The sequence below is a fragment of the Macrobrachium rosenbergii genome, chromosome 1, assembly GCF_040412425.1.
Source record: "Macrobrachium rosenbergii isolate ZJJX-2024 chromosome 1, ASM4041242v1, whole genome shotgun sequence".
Taxonomy (NCBI): domain Eukaryota; kingdom Metazoa; phylum Arthropoda; class Malacostraca; order Decapoda; family Palaemonidae; genus Macrobrachium; species Macrobrachium rosenbergii.
Genome location: NC_089741.1, coordinates 60,010,964 through 60,030,963, shown reverse-complemented (window position 1 = coordinate 60,030,963; position 20,000 = coordinate 60,010,964). Strand labels below are relative to the sequence as shown.

Sequence of the window (20,000 nt, the reverse complement as noted above, 5' to 3'; positions counted from 1 at the left end):
AAGAAGAAGAAGAGGAAGAAGAAAAAGGGGGAAAATTATCCGCTAGCCACACGGCATCACAAATGCCAGGTATTATCACACAGTCGCCAGAAATCACCGCTGGTGGCAAGAATAAGACCGGGAAAACAATGCTTAAATATGCGTCAGCATAAATATTTTCCTGGGTTACAACGAGACTGTCATGCAAACGACTGCAGTGCAACCTTGACTTTAAGCCCTAATAATTTTAAGGATCCAGGGTCAAGTTTTCTTGATACAATCGAAGGTGTCATGGAAACAATTCACGTGGCTGACATAATAGGATTTTGTTTCTTTTAAGAAAATATTGTTACTTGGATCTGTTGTCAAACTGTTTATGTCAGCACAAGGAAAAATAATTCACTAGCTGGGTTTAAGTGTTAAAAACAATTATCAGGCTCTAAAAATTGCGCGTTTTATTATATAAAAATTCTGGCGCCTTTTATTAATTACAATAACAAGCCCATGCTGACTAAAATACGTAAGGTTAGCCTTCATTTTAGAAAAAAACTAAATTATCCAGAAATTATAATAACCAGAAAATTTACGACCAAAACAAGTGATTTCCTTCCGAGAACTGGAATTCCCACCTGATCACACAGCAATTAACCTAGATACCGGAATTTTACCTAATTTTTCATGTTACATGACCCATGCGAGGGAGTCATTTCACGCCACGTCTGGGTTCGCCCAAAAGCCTAAACAAACCTCCTTTAATGAGACATTCACTTTCCACATTCCTGCGCCTGAATTATGTCATTCGTGTAAGTTCATCCTTTGGCACTGGAATGACTGAATTAGCAGCCATATCTCTTAAAAATTATGGTGAATTAAGGGACGTACACAACTTGACTGATATAATTCATATGAAGCTAGTAGTTTACACACACAGACGTGCACACACACAAACACACATACATACATATATATATAAGTGTATATATATATATATGTGTGTGTGTGTATAGTATATATATATATATATATATATATATATATATATATATATATATATATATATATATATATATATATATATATATATATATATATACAGTTATATGTAAAATATTAAGCCACAAATAATCCTTAATATCGATTTTTCATTACTTTGGGAATAACTTACAACCAAAGTTTCATTCGATTTGAATGATGAAAATTTGGCAAGAGCCAAGCACTGTGGCACTTTCCGCCATTCAGGGCCCAAGACAGTAAAAAGAGGTAGTAGGAGGGGTTGAACAGCAAGATGGAAGAAAGAAAGTGTGTAGCTAAGGGTCAAACAACTTTCAGTAATGCCTACAGTGCACCACGTGAGGTGCACTGACGTCATTATCCCCCCTATGGAATTATAACCACACGGAATTATTACACCATGAGTCTACCCTGGCTTGTGATTCTGAACCCATACAGAATGATAGTGATCTAAGCCAAAAGGCACAGGTTCGAATCCTGGCCAAGGTAGGTGATGTTACATTGAATTTCCTTTGGGGACTGGTTTGTTAAAGTAAAGTGAATTCGATTTTGCTTTGTAACGGCTTAATACTTGGATTAAAACTTGTAAAGCATAAAAATGTCTCTCGTGAATTAGTGATTTAAATGTGATATATATATATATATATATATATATATATATATATATATATATATATATATATATATATATATATATATATATATATATATATATATATATATATATACGTCAAAACCTACAAACCCAAACTATTTCTTCCACGCCTTTTGTAGGTATTTGTGTACGGTATATAGTGAAAATAGTAATCTTATATACTGCATGCTGCGTGTAATTCAGTGCATGTTAGCGACATTTTTATATGAAATTTCTTTAGTTGGCAAGAAATTTGAATTCGAAAAAATAATAATCACAGTTAGCGTTTTACCTTCACTTTGTTCGGATCCCGTTTATTTCCATTTACAATTTTGGGGACTAATGATTAAAGAAGGCTCACAAGAATTAAACTCTTATTTTTATTAGATTTTGTATGATAATTTTTATTACAGGAAAAGGATTTCATCCCTTATGTGATAACGGGAAATTGAACTAACTACTCGTAACATATAAAACAAATTATTGTGTCACCGGAAGTAAAAATGCAGAATATATTTAAAATATTAATCCCTAAACGTATAATTTCAATAGCAAAACTATATACCTAAAGTTTTGCAGATATAATCTCCAGATACTCAGCCACTGGAAGAAGCGAAGAAAAACTGCCAGGAAAAACAGTTAAGCACATGTAATCTGCGTCGCTGTAAGAAGCTTTGCTTTCAAGATTATCTTAAGCTTGTATCATTTTATTTCCTTATTTTTTCATGATTCAAAGGGTCTTTGCAAAAGAACAAATTTGTTTTCCTTCTGATGATTGCTAGCTTTGGCGAAAGCTGCCTCTATGTTTTGTTCGCCAGCCTATCCCCTCCCCACACCCTCACTCCCTAGCAGTCGTATTTTGGGGATTTGCAAAGGCCCCCCCTTCCACCCCCCCCCCCGCAACAAGAACGTGGAGACGATGGACGGCAGGGCATATTCAAACACCTCAAGGTTCAGGAGAGCCTCCCCCTCCCCCTCCTTATCCCACCAACCCACCGCCTCTTCAGGCAAGATGAAGGGCAATGCATGTCGAGTCTGACAGCAGGGTGAGATTAGGTTCAAGGTTGGGAGACAGAAGAAAGTCGTGTCATTTCTTGAAGGAAAGAAGAAGAAAACCGATTTCTTTTCTATGATTTGCTTATTCTGAGAAGCCGTGCCAGCAGGAGTCCATTGCGTTTGCTTCTGCTAGGCAGATAACTTGATTTACGAAATGTCTGATGACTTTCGGGAATTGTCTGCCTTGATTTACGAAATGTCTGATGACTTTCGGGAACTGTTTAAGTGTAAAGTTCATACGTATACGTATGTGTGTGTATATATATGTAATATATGTATATATAATGTGTGTGTGTATGTACGTATATGTATCATAAATATATATACACATATACAATATATATATATATATATATATATATATTTATTGTATATGTACATATATATATATATATATATATATATATATATATATATATATATATATATATATATATATATATATATATATATATATATATATATATATATATATATATATATATATATATATGTGTGTGTGTGTGTGTGTGTGTGTGTGTTTTAATCCTAATGCAGTTGAAATAACATACTTATGGATAAAGACCAGAAAATGAACATTTGACACTTATTCGAAAGCAATATTTCTTGAAAATCCAATGTGAGAAAAATGAAGCGGACGGGGTCTCAAACTCTCATTTGTATGTAAGCAAGGAATCTGATTGTGTAATTTTCTACTAACAGCATTCATGAGTCACCGAAAGGGATTGATCGTACATCGTGTCCTGAGCCTTTCATTTTCGTGGAAATTATGTTTTAGCGAATGCTGAATCAGCAAGGCCTTAATACCACTTTCGATTTTTTTTCTAATGTCACTTCCAGGTCACAGCAATGTTCAAACAAGCACGATAAAGCAAACGAATGACCAACAATTTCATTACACAATAGATGGCAAGGATGTGTGTGTTTTTATTATTGTGATCTTAAAAAGATTTTGCTTCTATAGTAGGGAACTAATATATCTCATTTAAATTTTCTCAAAAAAGGACTTTCAAATTAATTCTTTGTAAATCTTCACTGCAAGAAAGATTGAAGACCTCTAATTTCTTTGCATAATTTATCAAATAGTAAACTTCCTCTCAGACACGCAAATGTATATCAAGAATTCACTTTGACCGAATTCCTAGTAGGAGCACCGTATCTGTCGCACAACCAGGTCACAAAAAAGTATTTAATAATTTTGGGGAAGGAGGTTTGGTTCAGTAAACTATTCTCAGTTCGACTAACACTTGTTAATGTATAGCATATGTAAAGCCAGGCATTTTAAAAATAAAAATTTCAAATGAATGAGATAACGACAACTTGGGCGCATGGATAACCTTGTGAAAATTCATAAAAAAGATATTTGGAGAGAGCTAAAAGTATCAAAGCTAGAACAATATAACGCTAATAAGGTGAAAAAGTTCTTCAATAGATGTCAGTAAAAACACGAACTTCACTCCAAATTCTTTTACATAATGAATAAGAATATTACCTTTTCTCTAAAAATCCCAAGACATAGCAGTTTTTTTTTTAACTTACTGAATAAAGGTCAAATGGAAAAAAATCAGAGATATGAAACTTGATACTGAAAGACAAAAAATAAGCACAACGGATTATCAAGCAACCTGAAATATAAATTAGCTGAAACAGAAATACAAAGAAAGAGTGAAAGCTACTGAGCGCCTACGATTCTATACACTTTTTTTTTTAATGAATCTAAGTACTGTACCTTGTGGTCGCTTTTATCGATGGTGTATAATGACGGCTTGCACCGCTCATTTTCTGACAGGTTTCCTGAAGAAGGCAATGTCACTTTCTGTACGCCTCTAGTCAATCGATTCCTAGAAAAGAACAACGTCGTCAGATTTATAAATCAAACTCATTACTGAAATTTTGCAGTTGGAAAATTTTATATTCAGTCGACTGATTTTTGCAGGTACTTGGGGTGCAGATTAATGAATCTGAACAACGTATTTTTACACCGTTGAGTTAACTGAGTTAACCGAGAGAGAGAGAGAGAGAGAGAGAGAGAGAGAATGGTACTGATTTTAGATTGTGGAAATGATAACGTGCAAATAAGAAGAATAAATAAACCCAGAAAACAGGAATCAACGGAATAAATTTACTATATTTCTTTCAGGTATAAATATTACATTCACTTTCTTTTCATTTCATTCGTGTGTTTATACGTTTTTATATTGTTGGTAAAGAGCTAACCATGGTTATATAATTGGTACATATATCCGTTAATTTAATTTTTACGACTTGGAAATAGTTGCTGCCATAAGCTCAAAAGATTAAGCTCAGTCATCGACACACATTATATATATATATATATATATATATATATATATATATATATATATATACCTATATATATATATATATATATATATATATATATATATATATAAAGGAATTAACACCTGGATTTTATGAAGGCACTGTCAAATCAGTTTTCCTTTACGGAGGTATACACTTATTTTCGATGCTAATAAAACAAAACAATGTGGAAGCTGTTGAGATGAACTATTTGCGTAGAACATGTGACGTAAAAATTAATAAGAGAACAGAGACTTGGAGAGATACTGTGAGGTGGTAAAATGATTTGGTGACCTGAGAAGATGGTTCAGTGTTTGCAAGCGGTTTTGTTGTGTAGGGAGAATGACAGAGTATAAACTGAAGACGACCACATACATTTTAGATGGCACAGACAGAAGGGAGAGACCTAAGATATGATTAAGCGATACGGTGGTAGATGTGCTAGAAAGCAGGGTCATTAAAAGAACCATGAGGATGTTTGTGAAAACTTGTGGCAGTGGAGAAGATTGGTGTGCTGATACTGACGCTTCTGTGTAGGTACAGGGAGCGGCTTTGGGTCTGTGCAACCTCAGTACTTACAGGATGAATGCAACTCTGAATAACTGCTTTGTGGGTAAACAGCGTATATTAAAAATGCAAGCACGTGAAAAAGACGAGCACAGCTCTCCAGAACAACAATCAACTTCAGGAGAGTCATCGCGAAATCTAGCTTCCTTTTTTCGAGGGTCGGTCTGTTGGCACCCGAGGTTTTAGAAAGGTTGCCTGTTATGCTTGCAGTTTACTAAGAGTTATTTTAATACACAGTATACGACTTTTAGTTGATATGCTGACAAGTGATGAGTAACTGGAAGACACATAACAACATCGAGAGAAGAAATTCCTTGTCCAGACCTCTGCAAAAGGGCATCCACCAAATGAAAACTATGAAAGAAGAAGAAAAACATCAAATCAACACGCATTGGAAGACCTCCAGAATTTTCTCTTCGAAATAATGAACAAGTCTTGTTGCTGGATAAGAGAGAGAGAGAGAGAGAGAGAGAGAGAGAGAGAGAGAGAGAGAGAGAGAGAGAGGTCAAATCTACGTTCATTTCACACTGTAACAGTCCATTGACATTCAAACTGGAAACACCCCATGAGGAATTATTGATCTAAGGAGACAATGTTGGATAACTGTGTCGAGAAGCACGCGATTCTGTCTGGTACAAGTCTCTCTCTCTCTCTCTCTCTCTCTCTCTCTCTCTCTCTCTCTCTCAAGACATACGAAATTATTACAAGAAAGTTGGTCGAATGGTAGATAACTTGGTCACGATAGTAAAGGTTGGCGTTATGCCTGGAAATAGAAGATAAATTGGCTGCATTTTAAAATGTCGAGTAAGATTCCCCGACCGGTACTACTGAATGAAATATCACTTACGCTACTAAACACCTTTTTTTATTTATGCGTCATCCAAACAAACAGACCGCAGCCTTTCAGTGACTGCATTGTGCACGCAACTGTGAAAAGAATCCAGAGCACACGCCCTTCAAGAATTTATTATTATTATTATTATTATTATTATTATTATTCAGCAGATGAAACCTATTCAGATGGAACAAACCCACATGGGCCACTGACTTGAAATTCAAACTTCCAAAGAATATGGTGTTCATGAGGAAGAAGTACGAGGAAAAAAAGAGAAATACAGAGAGAAGAGATCCTACTTATTAAAAAAAATAATAAATCAATAAATTAATAGATAAAAATGTATTAGAATGCAAGGAGAATAGTATTACGGCAGAAATGCAATGCACCTTCGCTTAAATTTCTGAAGTTCCAGTTGCAGGACATCCTCTGGGAGGCTGTTCCACAGTCCAACGGTGTGAGGAATAAAGGACCTCTGGAACTGAGAAGTTTGACACCGAAGCACATTTACTACATATTGGTGCTGCTGTTCAGCGAATCTGGTTGCTCTCGGCAGGTAAAGGGGTCAGGGATCAGTTGTGAAAGTCAAAGATCTCTGTTGAAATACAACTTATGAAAAAGTGACAAACAAGAGACCATCCTTCGACTGCCCAAGCCATAATTGCTACTATTAAGAAATAGAAACCTGCCGCACCACGATCCACTATCTAAAAAGATATATATCTCTGGCAGAAGCAGACATCCACACCGAAGAACAGTATTCTAGCAAAGGGAGTACAAATGACCTAAAACAGGTTGCACTGATTTTATCAGTTTAAATATATGAGGTCTTACGAACAACATCTAACTTTCGTGCGACATTTGCTGAAACCTTCATTGGACGTTTCTCAAAAGTAAGATGTGCTGCTACAATAAAAATAATTCTACAGGAAAAACTTTGGAAATAAGACGGCAATGGTTCGCACAGTAATGAAAATGCGCATTCGCAAGATTTTGGGCAAGCAAGCAATATACGCCCTATCCCAGCTGCTTCCTGAGATGACGAGTCAAAGTCTCATGAATATGTTAGAGAATCTTATTTGGTGACTGCCTTCATGAGAATGCCACGGAAGCTCGAATTCTCCAAATCAAAACAACGACGTCACTAGTTCTAAAAACATGACGTTAAGAAAATCGTTCTGTCTTTTGTTTTCACTGTCACCGCTCCTCCCCGATAAAAGTGGATAATTACACCTGCAACTTTTATTGTCAAGATGAGAGTGCACTCGCTCTCGAACAGCCAAAAGAGAATTTATGAACAGTTATATACTGGGGTAAATTAAAGTGTGACGAATCTCCTGGACTTCTAGTCTCGACCCTTGAATAAAGGAACAGAATTTACATCAAATATTTTTTAGGTCACTGGCAAAATAAGGGCAGAGAAAGTCAGAGAAATAATACTATAAATTGCAAAAAAAAAAAAAAGTCACTCAGTGATACACTGCATACCTTGAATTTACTGAAAAACTACGAAAATTTAAAAAAAAATAATTGACTGGAATATTGAAAAGGGACTATAGAATTGAATACAAAAATTTCAGTTTATAACATACTTTTCCTATACTCACCTGTTTTTTTCGCGAAACATTAATTACTAACTTGACGATGCAACAAATTTTACCTAATCACTCATACAGAAGACTTAGCAGCAGCCTGTTGCTAATAAATTCTTCATACAAATAAATTATTTATACTCTTTACCCTTTCTACGTATACTGAATCCTCAGGGAATTTTTCTCACAATACGCCTAGCAAAACATCAAAACATCAACAGCGTCATCTTACTTTCTCTTCATGTAAGACTCTTTTCTGTAGCAAGGACGCAGAACCAAATGAATTTTACACAATGATTTTGGTTATCTCACACAAGGCCATAATTCTCATGGCTCCTTCAAGTTTGTTTGTCATACACACTGCCATAATTCTGGTGACTTAAAAGTTTGTCTGGCAAACACATTGCCATTTTTCTGGTGTCTACGCGTCTGGTTACCAAACATGCTTCTGTGATTCTGCAACTACCGAGTTTGGTTGTCAAACACATTGCAATAATTCTAGTGACATTTACAAGACTGGTTACCAAACATGCTGCAATTATTCTGGTGACTTTACGCGTCTGCCTACCAAACTTGCTCCCATAACTCTGGTTATGAAAATGCCACCAACATTCTGGTGCTTGCAATTCTGGTTACCAAACATGCTCCCATAACTCTGTTGACTTTTAAAGATCTAGTTGCCAAACATATAATTACCAAACATGCCACCAATGTTCTGGTGACTTACAATTTTGGTTAACAAACAGGCTGCCATAATTCTATTAAATTTTAAAGCCTGGTTATCAAACACGCTGCCATAAATACAGTGACTCTTAGAACAGTCAGCGAGGAAGGAGTGGCGTTAGCTTATTTCCGATAAAACTAATCATTCATTATTGTATTTTGCCCCGTATGCTTTAGCTCTGATGTACAGAGCCTTTTCATTTTATAAATATATGATATTTTGACATTTGAAAAATACAGATTGTGACATATTTCACATACACACATATATATATACTGTATATATATATATATATATATATATATATATATATATATATATATATATATATATATATATATATATATATATATATATATATTATTATTTATATATACATACAGGCTCACGAATGTAACTATAATAACCACCATGCCCTCCAAACTCGATTTCTTCACACTTCTGATTCGCTTGTCACTGCAAAGCCCGAGATCCAAATGCAAGAATATTAAGCAATTCTGACGTCCGTAGCAGGATTCGAACTTGCAACCGGAGTATCAGAACGAGGTCATGTTTCCGACCTAACCACGAGAAGGATAAGTCTATTGCTACTCACAGTTACATACTGTATACCAGTCGAACTCAATTACATTAATCAGAGCTGGAACAGACCCACACTCACCATATATTAGTGTCGTCATTGGCTTATTTATACAATAACAATTTATGGAAATCTTCGTCGGGAAAATAAACTGTTAAAGCGGTGGCTGATTAACGGTCATGTGTATAGAATTATGGGTGAGACACACTCTCGTTTATCAGCTTAAAAGCTTTTCTCCTATTGTATTCCTCACCTACTGATCCCTTTCACTTTCTCTTTCCATTTATGAGTAGAGTAATAAAATCCTTCAAAACGTAACCAACACTGTTCTCGCTCTTCTCACTGTCCCTTCGGCTTGACATTTACAAGAGTGAAGGAACCAACACCTGCAGTGATAATGAGGTACCTTAAGAATAAAAACATTCCTAAGTAAATGCCCCTGACACTCCAGATCTTCCACCAGTCATTCTTGATATCCATACTTACCTCAGCTATTAATGCCTAGAGTCACAGCAAGAAGGAAAACCCACGACAGTAGGCTGCCTTAGGGGTTATATTTGATGGGCCATGGCCAACAAAACCCTTGTATCTACCATATACCTGTCCTTATCTCCCTTAGGCCCTCCTATAAAGAACCTGACGTAAGCCTAGAAAGAGGAAATTTGTAGAAGAGATGTCAGTTGGCCAGAGAGAACTGGCAGAAGCAGAACCCAAAAGGTGACCGGATCACATCCTTACATGATGGGAGGCTGATAGTGCTCTCAGTATGACAGACTGAGAAGCACACCAGGCGAGAAACCTGATGCTATGCAGAGAAGCCCCTGAACTCGCTCACCTCCGACAAAAATGCTGTGAGAGCTGCTAGCCATATTCCTTCCACCCAACCTGACTCACCCCGTAGGAGAGTAATACCATCAGTGCACCTCTCTTGGTGCACTATAAGCAATACTTTGGGCTCTTTGCAGCATCCCTTCGGCCCCTAGCTGAAATACCTTCCATTCCTTTTACTGTACCTCTGTTCATATTAATTTTCTTCCATCTTGCTTTCCACCCTCTCCTAACAATTGTTTTTACAGTGCAACTGCGATGTTTTCCTCCAGTTACCCCTTTAAAACCTTTTTACTTTCAATTTCCTTTTCAGTGCTAAATGACCTTATGGGTCCCTGCGCTTGACCTTCGGTCTAAATCTGATATACCAATTTAATATGACTCATACCAGTGTCATATCTGGACTTAGAAGATCTATGCTACACTGCAGTGACGTGAAACCCCCAGATCTACATGAGCCAGAAAGTTAAATACCCAAATTTATAAAGTTAGGGGCAAGGTGGACTAACAGGGACTATTTAAAAGAGCGTCACTGGCTTAGAATGGAGGGAACAATAACATCAAATTGTGTTCTGAAATGTAAAATGAATAACTCAATAAGGGGAAACACTTTCTGAACTCTTATCAGTGTTGCAATAAAGTTTGCTGGCGTTTAAAAACAACTTCCCATTATGAAAATTTTGCTCGACTCTGTAAGAGTTGAAAAGGAAAATCATTGCTGCTTGTACAAAGAAATGGCCGCTTTTTAAGATATTTCTTCAATTACAAGTGACTGATGTCATAAGGAGTTGTATATCTTTGTTGAATCGGAAGTCCTCTGTATTAATCAACTACTGAGAGAACCAGCTATTGAGAATTAACATAGTTGTGTGTTACATTTTAATGTGTAACTGCTCCCTACGAAATATAGTTGGAGTGCTCCATGGTAAAATAATGTATCATAAGAATCATACATCCGAATATTGTGGTGTCAGGTTGATTTTTATGAACTGCTTAAGTTTAGGAGAGTTCCTGATGGAATGTATTGCATGCCTGGATTAACCTTGATTTTGGACACGCATGATAACTGTAATTAGGAAATTATAGTTCATATTGGGAATTCGTTTTGCTGTGCGTAAAAGAATTATATTTCATTTTGCATCCAAATTATTCCCACGGGAAATGTAACCGTAACGAATTAGTATTCGTGCTCATTCGTACAGGGAACATATTAGTAACTGTTCATGTTCTAAAGTTAATTGCAATTTTTCATTGCTTCAGGTTCTTTTTTTATTACACATGTTCATGATGCATTGATTTTGATTTTATGGTAGTCATGTGTGGAATCCATTCATGCTGTAAAGTCTCATTCACGTGATATAGGTCATAGCCTACAGTACTGTTTACAATTGCTTTAGTGAGTCATAAACTAGAATCCCGTTTTCCTTGTACTTCGAATTAACATTAATTCTTACTCAATAGTTAAGTAAGTCTAGCTCCATTCTTTGTTCATGTGTGATTTTACCGAAATTCCATTTCTTGATGACTGATTGTTTTAGCTTTGTGCTTTCATTTAAATGATAACAGATCTCCAAATATTTAAGCGAGGGGCAAATTCATTCCCGCTCTCTGCTGACGTCTCCTGATTTTCAAGAGCATCGGTTTTACTGTATTTTCCCTCCTATTTATTTATTTATTTCTCTCCCTCTTCAGGCCGATTTCCCTTTGGAGCCCTCTTTGGTTTATAGTCTGTTGACTCTGTCCAGTTCCTCGTTGGACGGGTCGATATCGTACTCGGCTAGCACTCTGCTGGGTCCGCGTTCGACTCTCCGGCCGGCCAATGAAGAATTAGAGGAATTTATTTCTGGAGATAGAAATTAATTTCTCGTTATAATGTGGTTCGGATTCCACAATAAGCTGTAGGTCCCGTTGCTAGGTAACCACCGGTTCTTAGCCACGTAAAATAAGTCTAATCCTTCAGAGCCAGCCCTAGGAGAGCTGTTAATCAGCTCAATGGTCTGGTTAAACTAAAGTATACTTAACTTTTGACTCTGTCCGTAACAGTTTTCTGCCTATCTTCATTTGTGCGCAGATTATTGTGTGTTTTGTTGATTTGTGTAATAAACTCGAAGCTGAACTCCAGTGTTATCACTGAAGTCCTCGGTTGCTACCCACTCAGAACCTGCCCTTCCACTGAGTTGAAATATAAGCCAATAACCAATGGTTCAGGGTTTATGACTCGCCTTTTCTCTTAGTGTGAATTATTGTGTAGATAGGAGTCCAACGAAATGAAGTCCATCTCTGAGATCCCTCCTGAGAGAGAATGAAATAAAATTTCTGGGAATCACTATGGAACTAGTACCAAAAGGATTAATTCTTGTTGCTAAAAGTGATTCATTACATACTGACACAAGGGTCAGTGGGAGGTGCAGACTTGTGCACTTGTTAGTGAACACAGGTGTGTAAATGAGATAAACTTTCTCTCCCTAGATGCTCCACCACCATAAGAGCTTGTCCAGTGCCTGCTCTAGTACCATTCTGACCAACAAAACAACATAAATAAATTACTCCTCTCCAAAACTGCACCATTACATAACAATATATGTGTGTGTTTTAGGAAGTCTTTCTCGCAGGCAATTCTGTATGAATGCTTATGCGAATGAGACGTCTGTCATTCCAGCTACAACACTTCCCCAATTTCCTGTATTTTTTTATCCTCAGGACTAAAACACTGACGGAAAAGATGAGAATATTTACTATGTGGTTCGAAAATATATGAAATATATAATTTCCTGTATTTTCGAAAAAAAAAAAAAAAAACAGAAAAATATTTGAATTTCACCAGTAAAGGTTCCGTGAGCTCACACACTCTCCAAGTATTAGCCAGTTAAGCATTACAGACTTCCAGCCAATGAGAGAATCGATGCGAAAAACATTACGGAAAATCTGGAAATGGAGAAAAGCCCTTTTAGCTGAGCCACTAATGAGTGTAATGGCAATAATGAGTAGGGCCTTCCAGCTCACATTCATCGTGCGTTTTATCCAGTGACTAATGAGTAATTTCGTGAGTGCCTGCGTAGTAGCCATCTGAAGTTAATGATGGATCCAATATTCAGAAGAGGTCCTGGATTTTCTCCATTAAAGGGAGTGGGAGGAGGGAGTCGTCTTTCGTGACCAGACTTCTTCTCCTAATTTTTTCTAAAAGTTGAACCGGCGACTTCTCAGTTTCTTCTCGACTTCGTGCGTTCTGTTCTCTTTGTTGGCTCTGTTGCTTGCTTTCGGAAGTCATGTTTGAATCCATTTGATTCAATGTCAGTGCCACGCATGTTAGGAAGTGACATTGAACTAGAATGTCCTTTAAAACTTTTAATGCGAGAGTACACTGTATTCACTTTCATGGTTCTCTGTTCTAAAACTCCCCTTTGTTGGCAAAATTATCACTAATCTTGGGTGATTAAGTGATTTTTATTTACTGGAAAGGGTTTGGCTCTAATATGAATAACGATGCAACGTGATGGTGAAAATCATTAATAGTTCTTGTAGGAAGTTTCCCTCGAAAATGAATTACGAAAAATGCTTTTGTGGTTTTTCAGCTCTGTCGTGAGGAATTGCAGTACACGAAATTTAACTCCTTATAACAAAATCAGTTCTATTTTCAATTATCCATGGCGTCGGTGACCCTAGTAGCAATGACGCCAGTTAATTTTCATCAATGAATTATCCACTTTCTACTAGAATTTATATAATGGAAAGTAAACGAACAAAGTAATGAATTCTCCTCCACCTTTCTGGGAAATATCCTTGCCAGTGACCTCTGACTTTATTTCCGAAGCGCTTGCAATAAGAATCAATTCACGTGACATTCTTGACAGGAAATCATTCTCATTATTCAACTCAGAACAAATAACCTCATTTTCTTTCTTCATAATCATGCACTTCAAAATAGTTTCTGATGCGTGATTTAAGAAAAGTTGCAAACGAATTATTGATCTCGTCATTACGATGTTAATTTGCTCTTAATCATCATACGATTTATGATAATGACTTCAGCTTACATATGATTAGTTGCATTACCTGGAATGACTTCTAAAATAGTAGCCTAGTCTTTATTTTTTCTTCACCCACTTCTTTATCTTTATTTTATTAATAGGTCATAACTTTCTTTGTAAGTCAGTCTATTCAACATATGACTTTTCCTTCCGATGAATTAACCCTTTGAAAACTAATCTGCTCTATTTGTCTGTGGGAGTCTGTTAACAAATCACCCAGAATAAACGTCAATCTTTTCAACATGTAACCAATGAGGCCCTCTGTACTTCGGCAATGAAAGCAATATTATTACATTATCATTTCAAAGCTTTAATTTCTAAGCGAATAACATCGAAGTCATGTTCAAATACATATGGAGTAAAATTCCTGTCCATGAACGAAAATTCGGTTTAACAAAACATTCACTGGAGCAGTGCTGAGCGTCGGCATGAATGAGACCTTACCCTCCTTCCTAAGAGGAGCTCAAGGAGAACCGTTGCGCACTTTCACCATTGGCTTTATTGTCGTATAAAGACTTTCAGAACTTTCAATAATTTTTCTTTACAACACTAAGGCCTCAATCTGTTGGTTAACTTCCTTTTATCCAGAAGAAAGCAAACCTTTTGAAGAAAATTTTGATGCCTACCATTTGTTTTTAAAATACCTTTTTAGTTTATAAGGTTAACCAGAGCCCCGGAGTCTTGTAAGCCAGGACAGAACCCTTTGTAAGAGAATTCCGTAGTCATATACATCCTTATCATTGCGTTTTGAATGATAATGATAACATTGTTGACGGGGGCGATTATGAAAAGATATTACCCTATGCTAGCTATATGCTTTAAATTCAATGAAAAATCTGCTTACTTATTGGTTATAGCATATACAGTATACATTTGAGTGTAATAACCACGGGATTCAGTTCTGACTAGCTAACAAAACCAGACGTTTAGCGACAATGATTTTCTAGTCGAGGAAACTCTTTTAGCAAAGAACGTGAACAACTTCAATTTGTACAATTTTATTGGGGCAAGGGTCAGAAAATTTAGCAGAATAAAAACTATACCAATTACATTCTGACATACACCTTAGTATGAAACTCAATTAACTCTCTTTCATTGGCAATTTTGGTCTCTGACTCACGCAGAGATGAAAGAAAATCGAGACATTTAAATTAAGTTTTGAAATATGTCTCAATATGGCGACGAAGTTAAGAACCGTGAAATGGAAGGTGGAACACGCAGAGCAAAGTAGGCAATTCATGCGTATGCTTCCTTGCTGTCGCACTTGGAAATATCATAGTTACTGCTGCTGTGTTCACAGGAATAGTTCTTTGACCTGAAATTTCGCAACTTTATTTGTCCAGTAAAAGAGTTCGAACGGCCACAAGAATAATTAAACACTGATTATCCACAGCAGTATTTTGCACTGAATTATCTTAACAGTTCTAGAAACATACTAAAACCCTTATCCCAAAGGAAATGCAGTGCAAGTTTCCCCTGAGAATTTGAAATCTATGTAAATATCTTCCACAGTCATAAAGAATACTATTTAATTCTCCTTCTTGTGTTTTGCCATATATAATTGATGCCGTTTAATCTGACCCATTTTGTTCGAGAAAATCGTCTTTAATTACCCTTCAAACATCGTGAATCAAACAGATCATCTTTTATATGACTTGAACAACACACGGCGTTAAAAACAGCGAAACAAGTCATTAGTCAACTGCAAATCAATGTGAAAGTTGAGAGGATAAACAACAAGTTTCGTCATTTTGATCATATTGCATAAAAACATAAATGGATTCATAACCTAAATATCATTCAAGTGACATTCGAGCTTATGACTAACTTTCAAAAAGAAGAAGAAGAAGAAGAAAAGCATGGTTGTTTTCCAAATATCCAGACAACGAGTACAGGAACTAGTTGCATGCAGTTATCACAAGATAACTGCTGCACCGTTTAACTTGTTACTCAATAGAAGGGTTACATGCGTATAAAAACTCTTCAAGGGTAACGTATCTCTTTTTTATGTGGTATCGGTGGGAATCTTTGATTCTACTTGTCAAAGAAGGAGTCTCCATTTGTGGAAGTTCTGAACTTGAACAATATTTGAACGTGGTCAAGATAATACGAACGTTTATATTTTGAGTGTTTATGAGACGGCAGGAACGGGAAATAATATGCATAACAATTACTTTGAAAGAGAAAGAAACCAATTAAATCCCCCAATTGGTACCTTGGCACTTGGGTACGTTATTGCACTCATGCATAATGAATCAGAATATGAGAGCAACACGCATACATAGCAACGATTATATGACAAGTCCACAGGAAGTCTACTACTTACGCTGCACGCACCTCGGACACCGGTTACGTCATTTCTCCTCCAGCAACTTTGCTTTCATATGCTCATTCTAATTAAAGCCTTATATCGGATTCTGCTACATCTTGAGCAGAACAGGACCTTGAATATACGGAACAATAAAAATAAGAAGTAAAAAATGGGCCGAAGTTTCTTCGGCGCAATCTAGTTTTTTTGTACAGCATATAATGCTGTGCGAAACTCTCACCCACGGCCCATGAAATTCTCAGCCGAGGCCCATGAAACTTTCAGCCACGGCCCCGTGGTGGTCTGTGTTGTTGGCACCTATAGCGGTGCCAGACTCACGATTATGGCTAACTTTAACCTTGAATAAAATAAAAGCTACTGAGACTAGAGGGCTGCAATTTGATATGCTTAATGATTGGAGGGTGGATGATCAACATAACAATTTGCAGCCCTCTAGCCTCAGTACTTTTTTAGATCTGAGGGCGGACAGAAAAGTGCGGACGGACAGAGAAATAGCCATCTCAATAGTTTTCTTTTACAGAAAAGTAATATAAAATCTCGAAAACCGGGCGAAAATATCAACCTACTCCAATATAATATGATTCGAGCTCATAATTAGTAACGGTCATTAAAGCTCTCAAGCAATCATACTTATAAGCAGTACTTGTGCACAGCACGCGAGAGAGAGAGAGAGAGAGAGAGAGAGAGAGAGAGAGAGAGAGAGAGAGAGAGAGAGAGAGAGAGAGTCGTTTCAAATAGATCTTCATGAAATTTTGATGAAAGCGTGTCAAGCCGAGACTTCTAAAAGGCGAGTCGGTGGAAGGTGAATGACACTCCAGATCACTGCGTTTCCCGTTGGAACAAATCTATTGATTTACGGATGAAACTGGTTATCGAATGCAACGTTAAGCAAACTGAACCGAGATGCATGCCGAAGGTTTACTATATATAAGAAACGTATATCTCATTGTGTTCATGACTTAACTCTGTTGTTATACGTTCCATCAAAATTGCTTTTATCGTCTTCTATAAAGAATTTAGTTCTAAGTTTATTTTTATACAAAATTCTCTTCAACCAACTTACATCACTGAAGTTAACTTTGAAGTTATTTCTGACTCATACAATCAGATGACTATAAGTTTTCTTTTGCATGATGCCAGTGTGCATGTTTCAAAATTTATACGCGCACATTTAAACAGTACAAGACAAAGTCAACATCGATATTCATGGCGTTTTCTAACGACGATTAGTTTTGGAATTACGCAAATATCCACGTTACGTGAGAGAATACTTTTGCCCAAAAATGTAATCCGAATAAATCTCAGGATGAGGGACATTGCAAGAAGGGGTAACGTGAAGATTATGGGTATAAATAAGCAATAAGCCGTGCTACAACCAAAACATATGGCTTCATGGTTGGCGGCAATGTTTTGACAATAAACAACTTTGCTTCATGTTTAAGAAATGTTAACTCTGGACTGAGTTATATGATCGTGGCAACATGAAGTTGAATAATGCGGTATCTCTACAATAACATGAACCTTGTGACATGCTTTACGCATGTCAATATGATACACTTCAAAAGTTACGCTGGTTGTATTCGAATTTTTTCATTAACTGAGTGCATCGGCCTAGCAACGCGGAAAGGATGACATACCTTGCCTGACCTAACTGTACGGTGCGCTGGCCTTGTTACTCTTTAGACCTCGTGCTAAAACGTGTGAGGAAAATTTCGTTTTAAATTTATTAAAGCAAAACAAATTACCAACAAGGGCTGTCTGTAGTAGGAACCCCAAACATTGTCAGTTCACAACTCGAAAGACCGTGTATTGTCGAAGACAGACAACAAAAGACCAATGTTTCGACTCGGGTTCCACTTGTCCTTAACCTTCATTGAGATTTAACTTACCAGGACGAAGTTTAAATAATTTTTTCTTATATTTCATTAATGATTCCGTTTTGCTTGTTATCATCACATAATAGCGTCACTGGTAATGAATAATATTCTCCTCGACTGTGTTAGTTACAGACATGGTTTTTAAAGACACTCTTACCACAGAACAGAAACCAAATGTTGACGATGTCGGTACGGATGAAATAAAAAAAAAAAATTCTATATGGAAACGCAACTCGAAGTGGTTCAAAGTATTGAAAAGACTGCATATTTTTTTGGAAAGGATTGAGAAGAGAGTAAGTAAGAAAATTTACTATTACAATCTTGGATACTCTGCAGAGAAGGTTTGTGTATAAAAAAAATCATCGTGTGTTTAAAGAAAACCTTGTCATACCAGGGACTCTAAAGTTCTCATAAATGAACTTGAATTCAGTCTCTAAGTTTCCCTTTGTCAACCGGCTCCCAATCTCCTTCTCATGTTTTGAGCTCGCCTTCCGACGTTCCTAATTATAAGTTAAATAGCACGCAAGCTGTAGATAAATATAAAGCTGTAAGACCTCGAGAACTGAAATATATCTATTCAAATTATGAATGGAGTCATCATCGCTTATCTGTTTTGTATCCATTCTCTTTTACAACAAAAAATAGCCATTACTGGTTATTGCCTCGTATCCTTACGTTGCAAAAATAAGATGAAAACAAGGGAGACAATAATAAATCACCAAATGCCTCAGTGCCTATGAAAAGTGTATATAATGCAAAAGCCAGCGCCGATACTTATATCCGTCGAGGAGCCCCGACAATGATTGGAAATGCATATTAAATCGCGCCTAAACGTCGAGTGTAAATCATTCTAGGGATATCAATGTCTGTTTATGGACCTATTTCTATTTTTAACGAATGCAATAATGATATAATTCTCAAGAAATCCGTGATTATTATTATCGTATCTTCTAGGCCTCCCCCTGCTTACAGATAGGTCAGCAAACACGCACGAAGAACATAAAAACCTACTGGCACCGTATCATAAATATTATATATTACCTTCAAATATTTCCTCTCTTCAGATCGTTATCACGAGTCAAGGTGAAAATGACAGTATTAATAAGACCCAGGCTGATAAAACATCGTCAAAGTTTGTGAAGTATCAACATAATCATCTTTATTATTATCAAATGGTGAAATATCAACAATGACAGCAACTGATTGTCATCACTATCGTTATTTATCTGATGTATTATTATTATGCAATTACTCATCATATCACTGAATACTTAAAGAAGGAATTCCGTTACCAACAGAATATAGTCTCCTTTAACCGTTACGACTTTTATGTCAACATACCTTGAAAGGATAATCTGAATAGATTTTTTTTCCCCAAAAAAATAAAGTTACATCCTCTAAGTCAGGGTTCTTAACCTTTGTGATTTAGACCCCCAATGGATTGTCCAATATGGTCTCATACCCCCTTCCTTGACTGTCGAAATAATTATCACCAATCCTATTATTTGCCAGTATGTCTTCCAAATGTGTCAATAGCTTGAATTTCCTGTACTTTAGATATGGATTGCCAAGAATAGAGCATAAGCATTGATAACTTTATTATATTTTCTACCCAAGTATAAATTAATACATTAAATA

At 36.4% G+C, this 20,000-nt stretch overlaps 2 protein-coding genes across 5 annotated transcripts in view; one reads left to right on the top strand and one right to left on the bottom strand.

The window, feature by feature from the left end:
* The window catches only part of LOC136838951 (sericin-2-like), an 82,983-nt gene that overhangs the window by 26,638 nt on the left and 36,345 nt on the right, over positions 1-20,000 (top strand). The gene's annotated exons all lie outside the window — the stretch shown is intronic.
* LOC136838912 (ammonium transporter Rh type C-like) overlaps positions 1-20,000 on the bottom strand; it is a 176,248-nt gene that overhangs the window by 131,550 nt on the left and 24,698 nt on the right. For 2 of the 4 annotated variants that reach the window (XM_067104613.1, XM_067104605.1), the window contains exon 2: positions 4,410-4,521. The exons of 1 other annotated variant lie outside the window; for it this stretch is intronic. In XM_067104613.1, coding sequence (XP_066960714.1) covers positions 4,410-4,459 — 50 coding nt within the window. In that variant the 5' untranslated portion in view covers positions 4,460-4,521. Of the gene's footprint in view, positions 1-4,409; positions 4,522-20,000 lie in introns of those variants that run through there. One more of the 4 variants, XM_067104638.1, reaches the window with a different exon arrangement.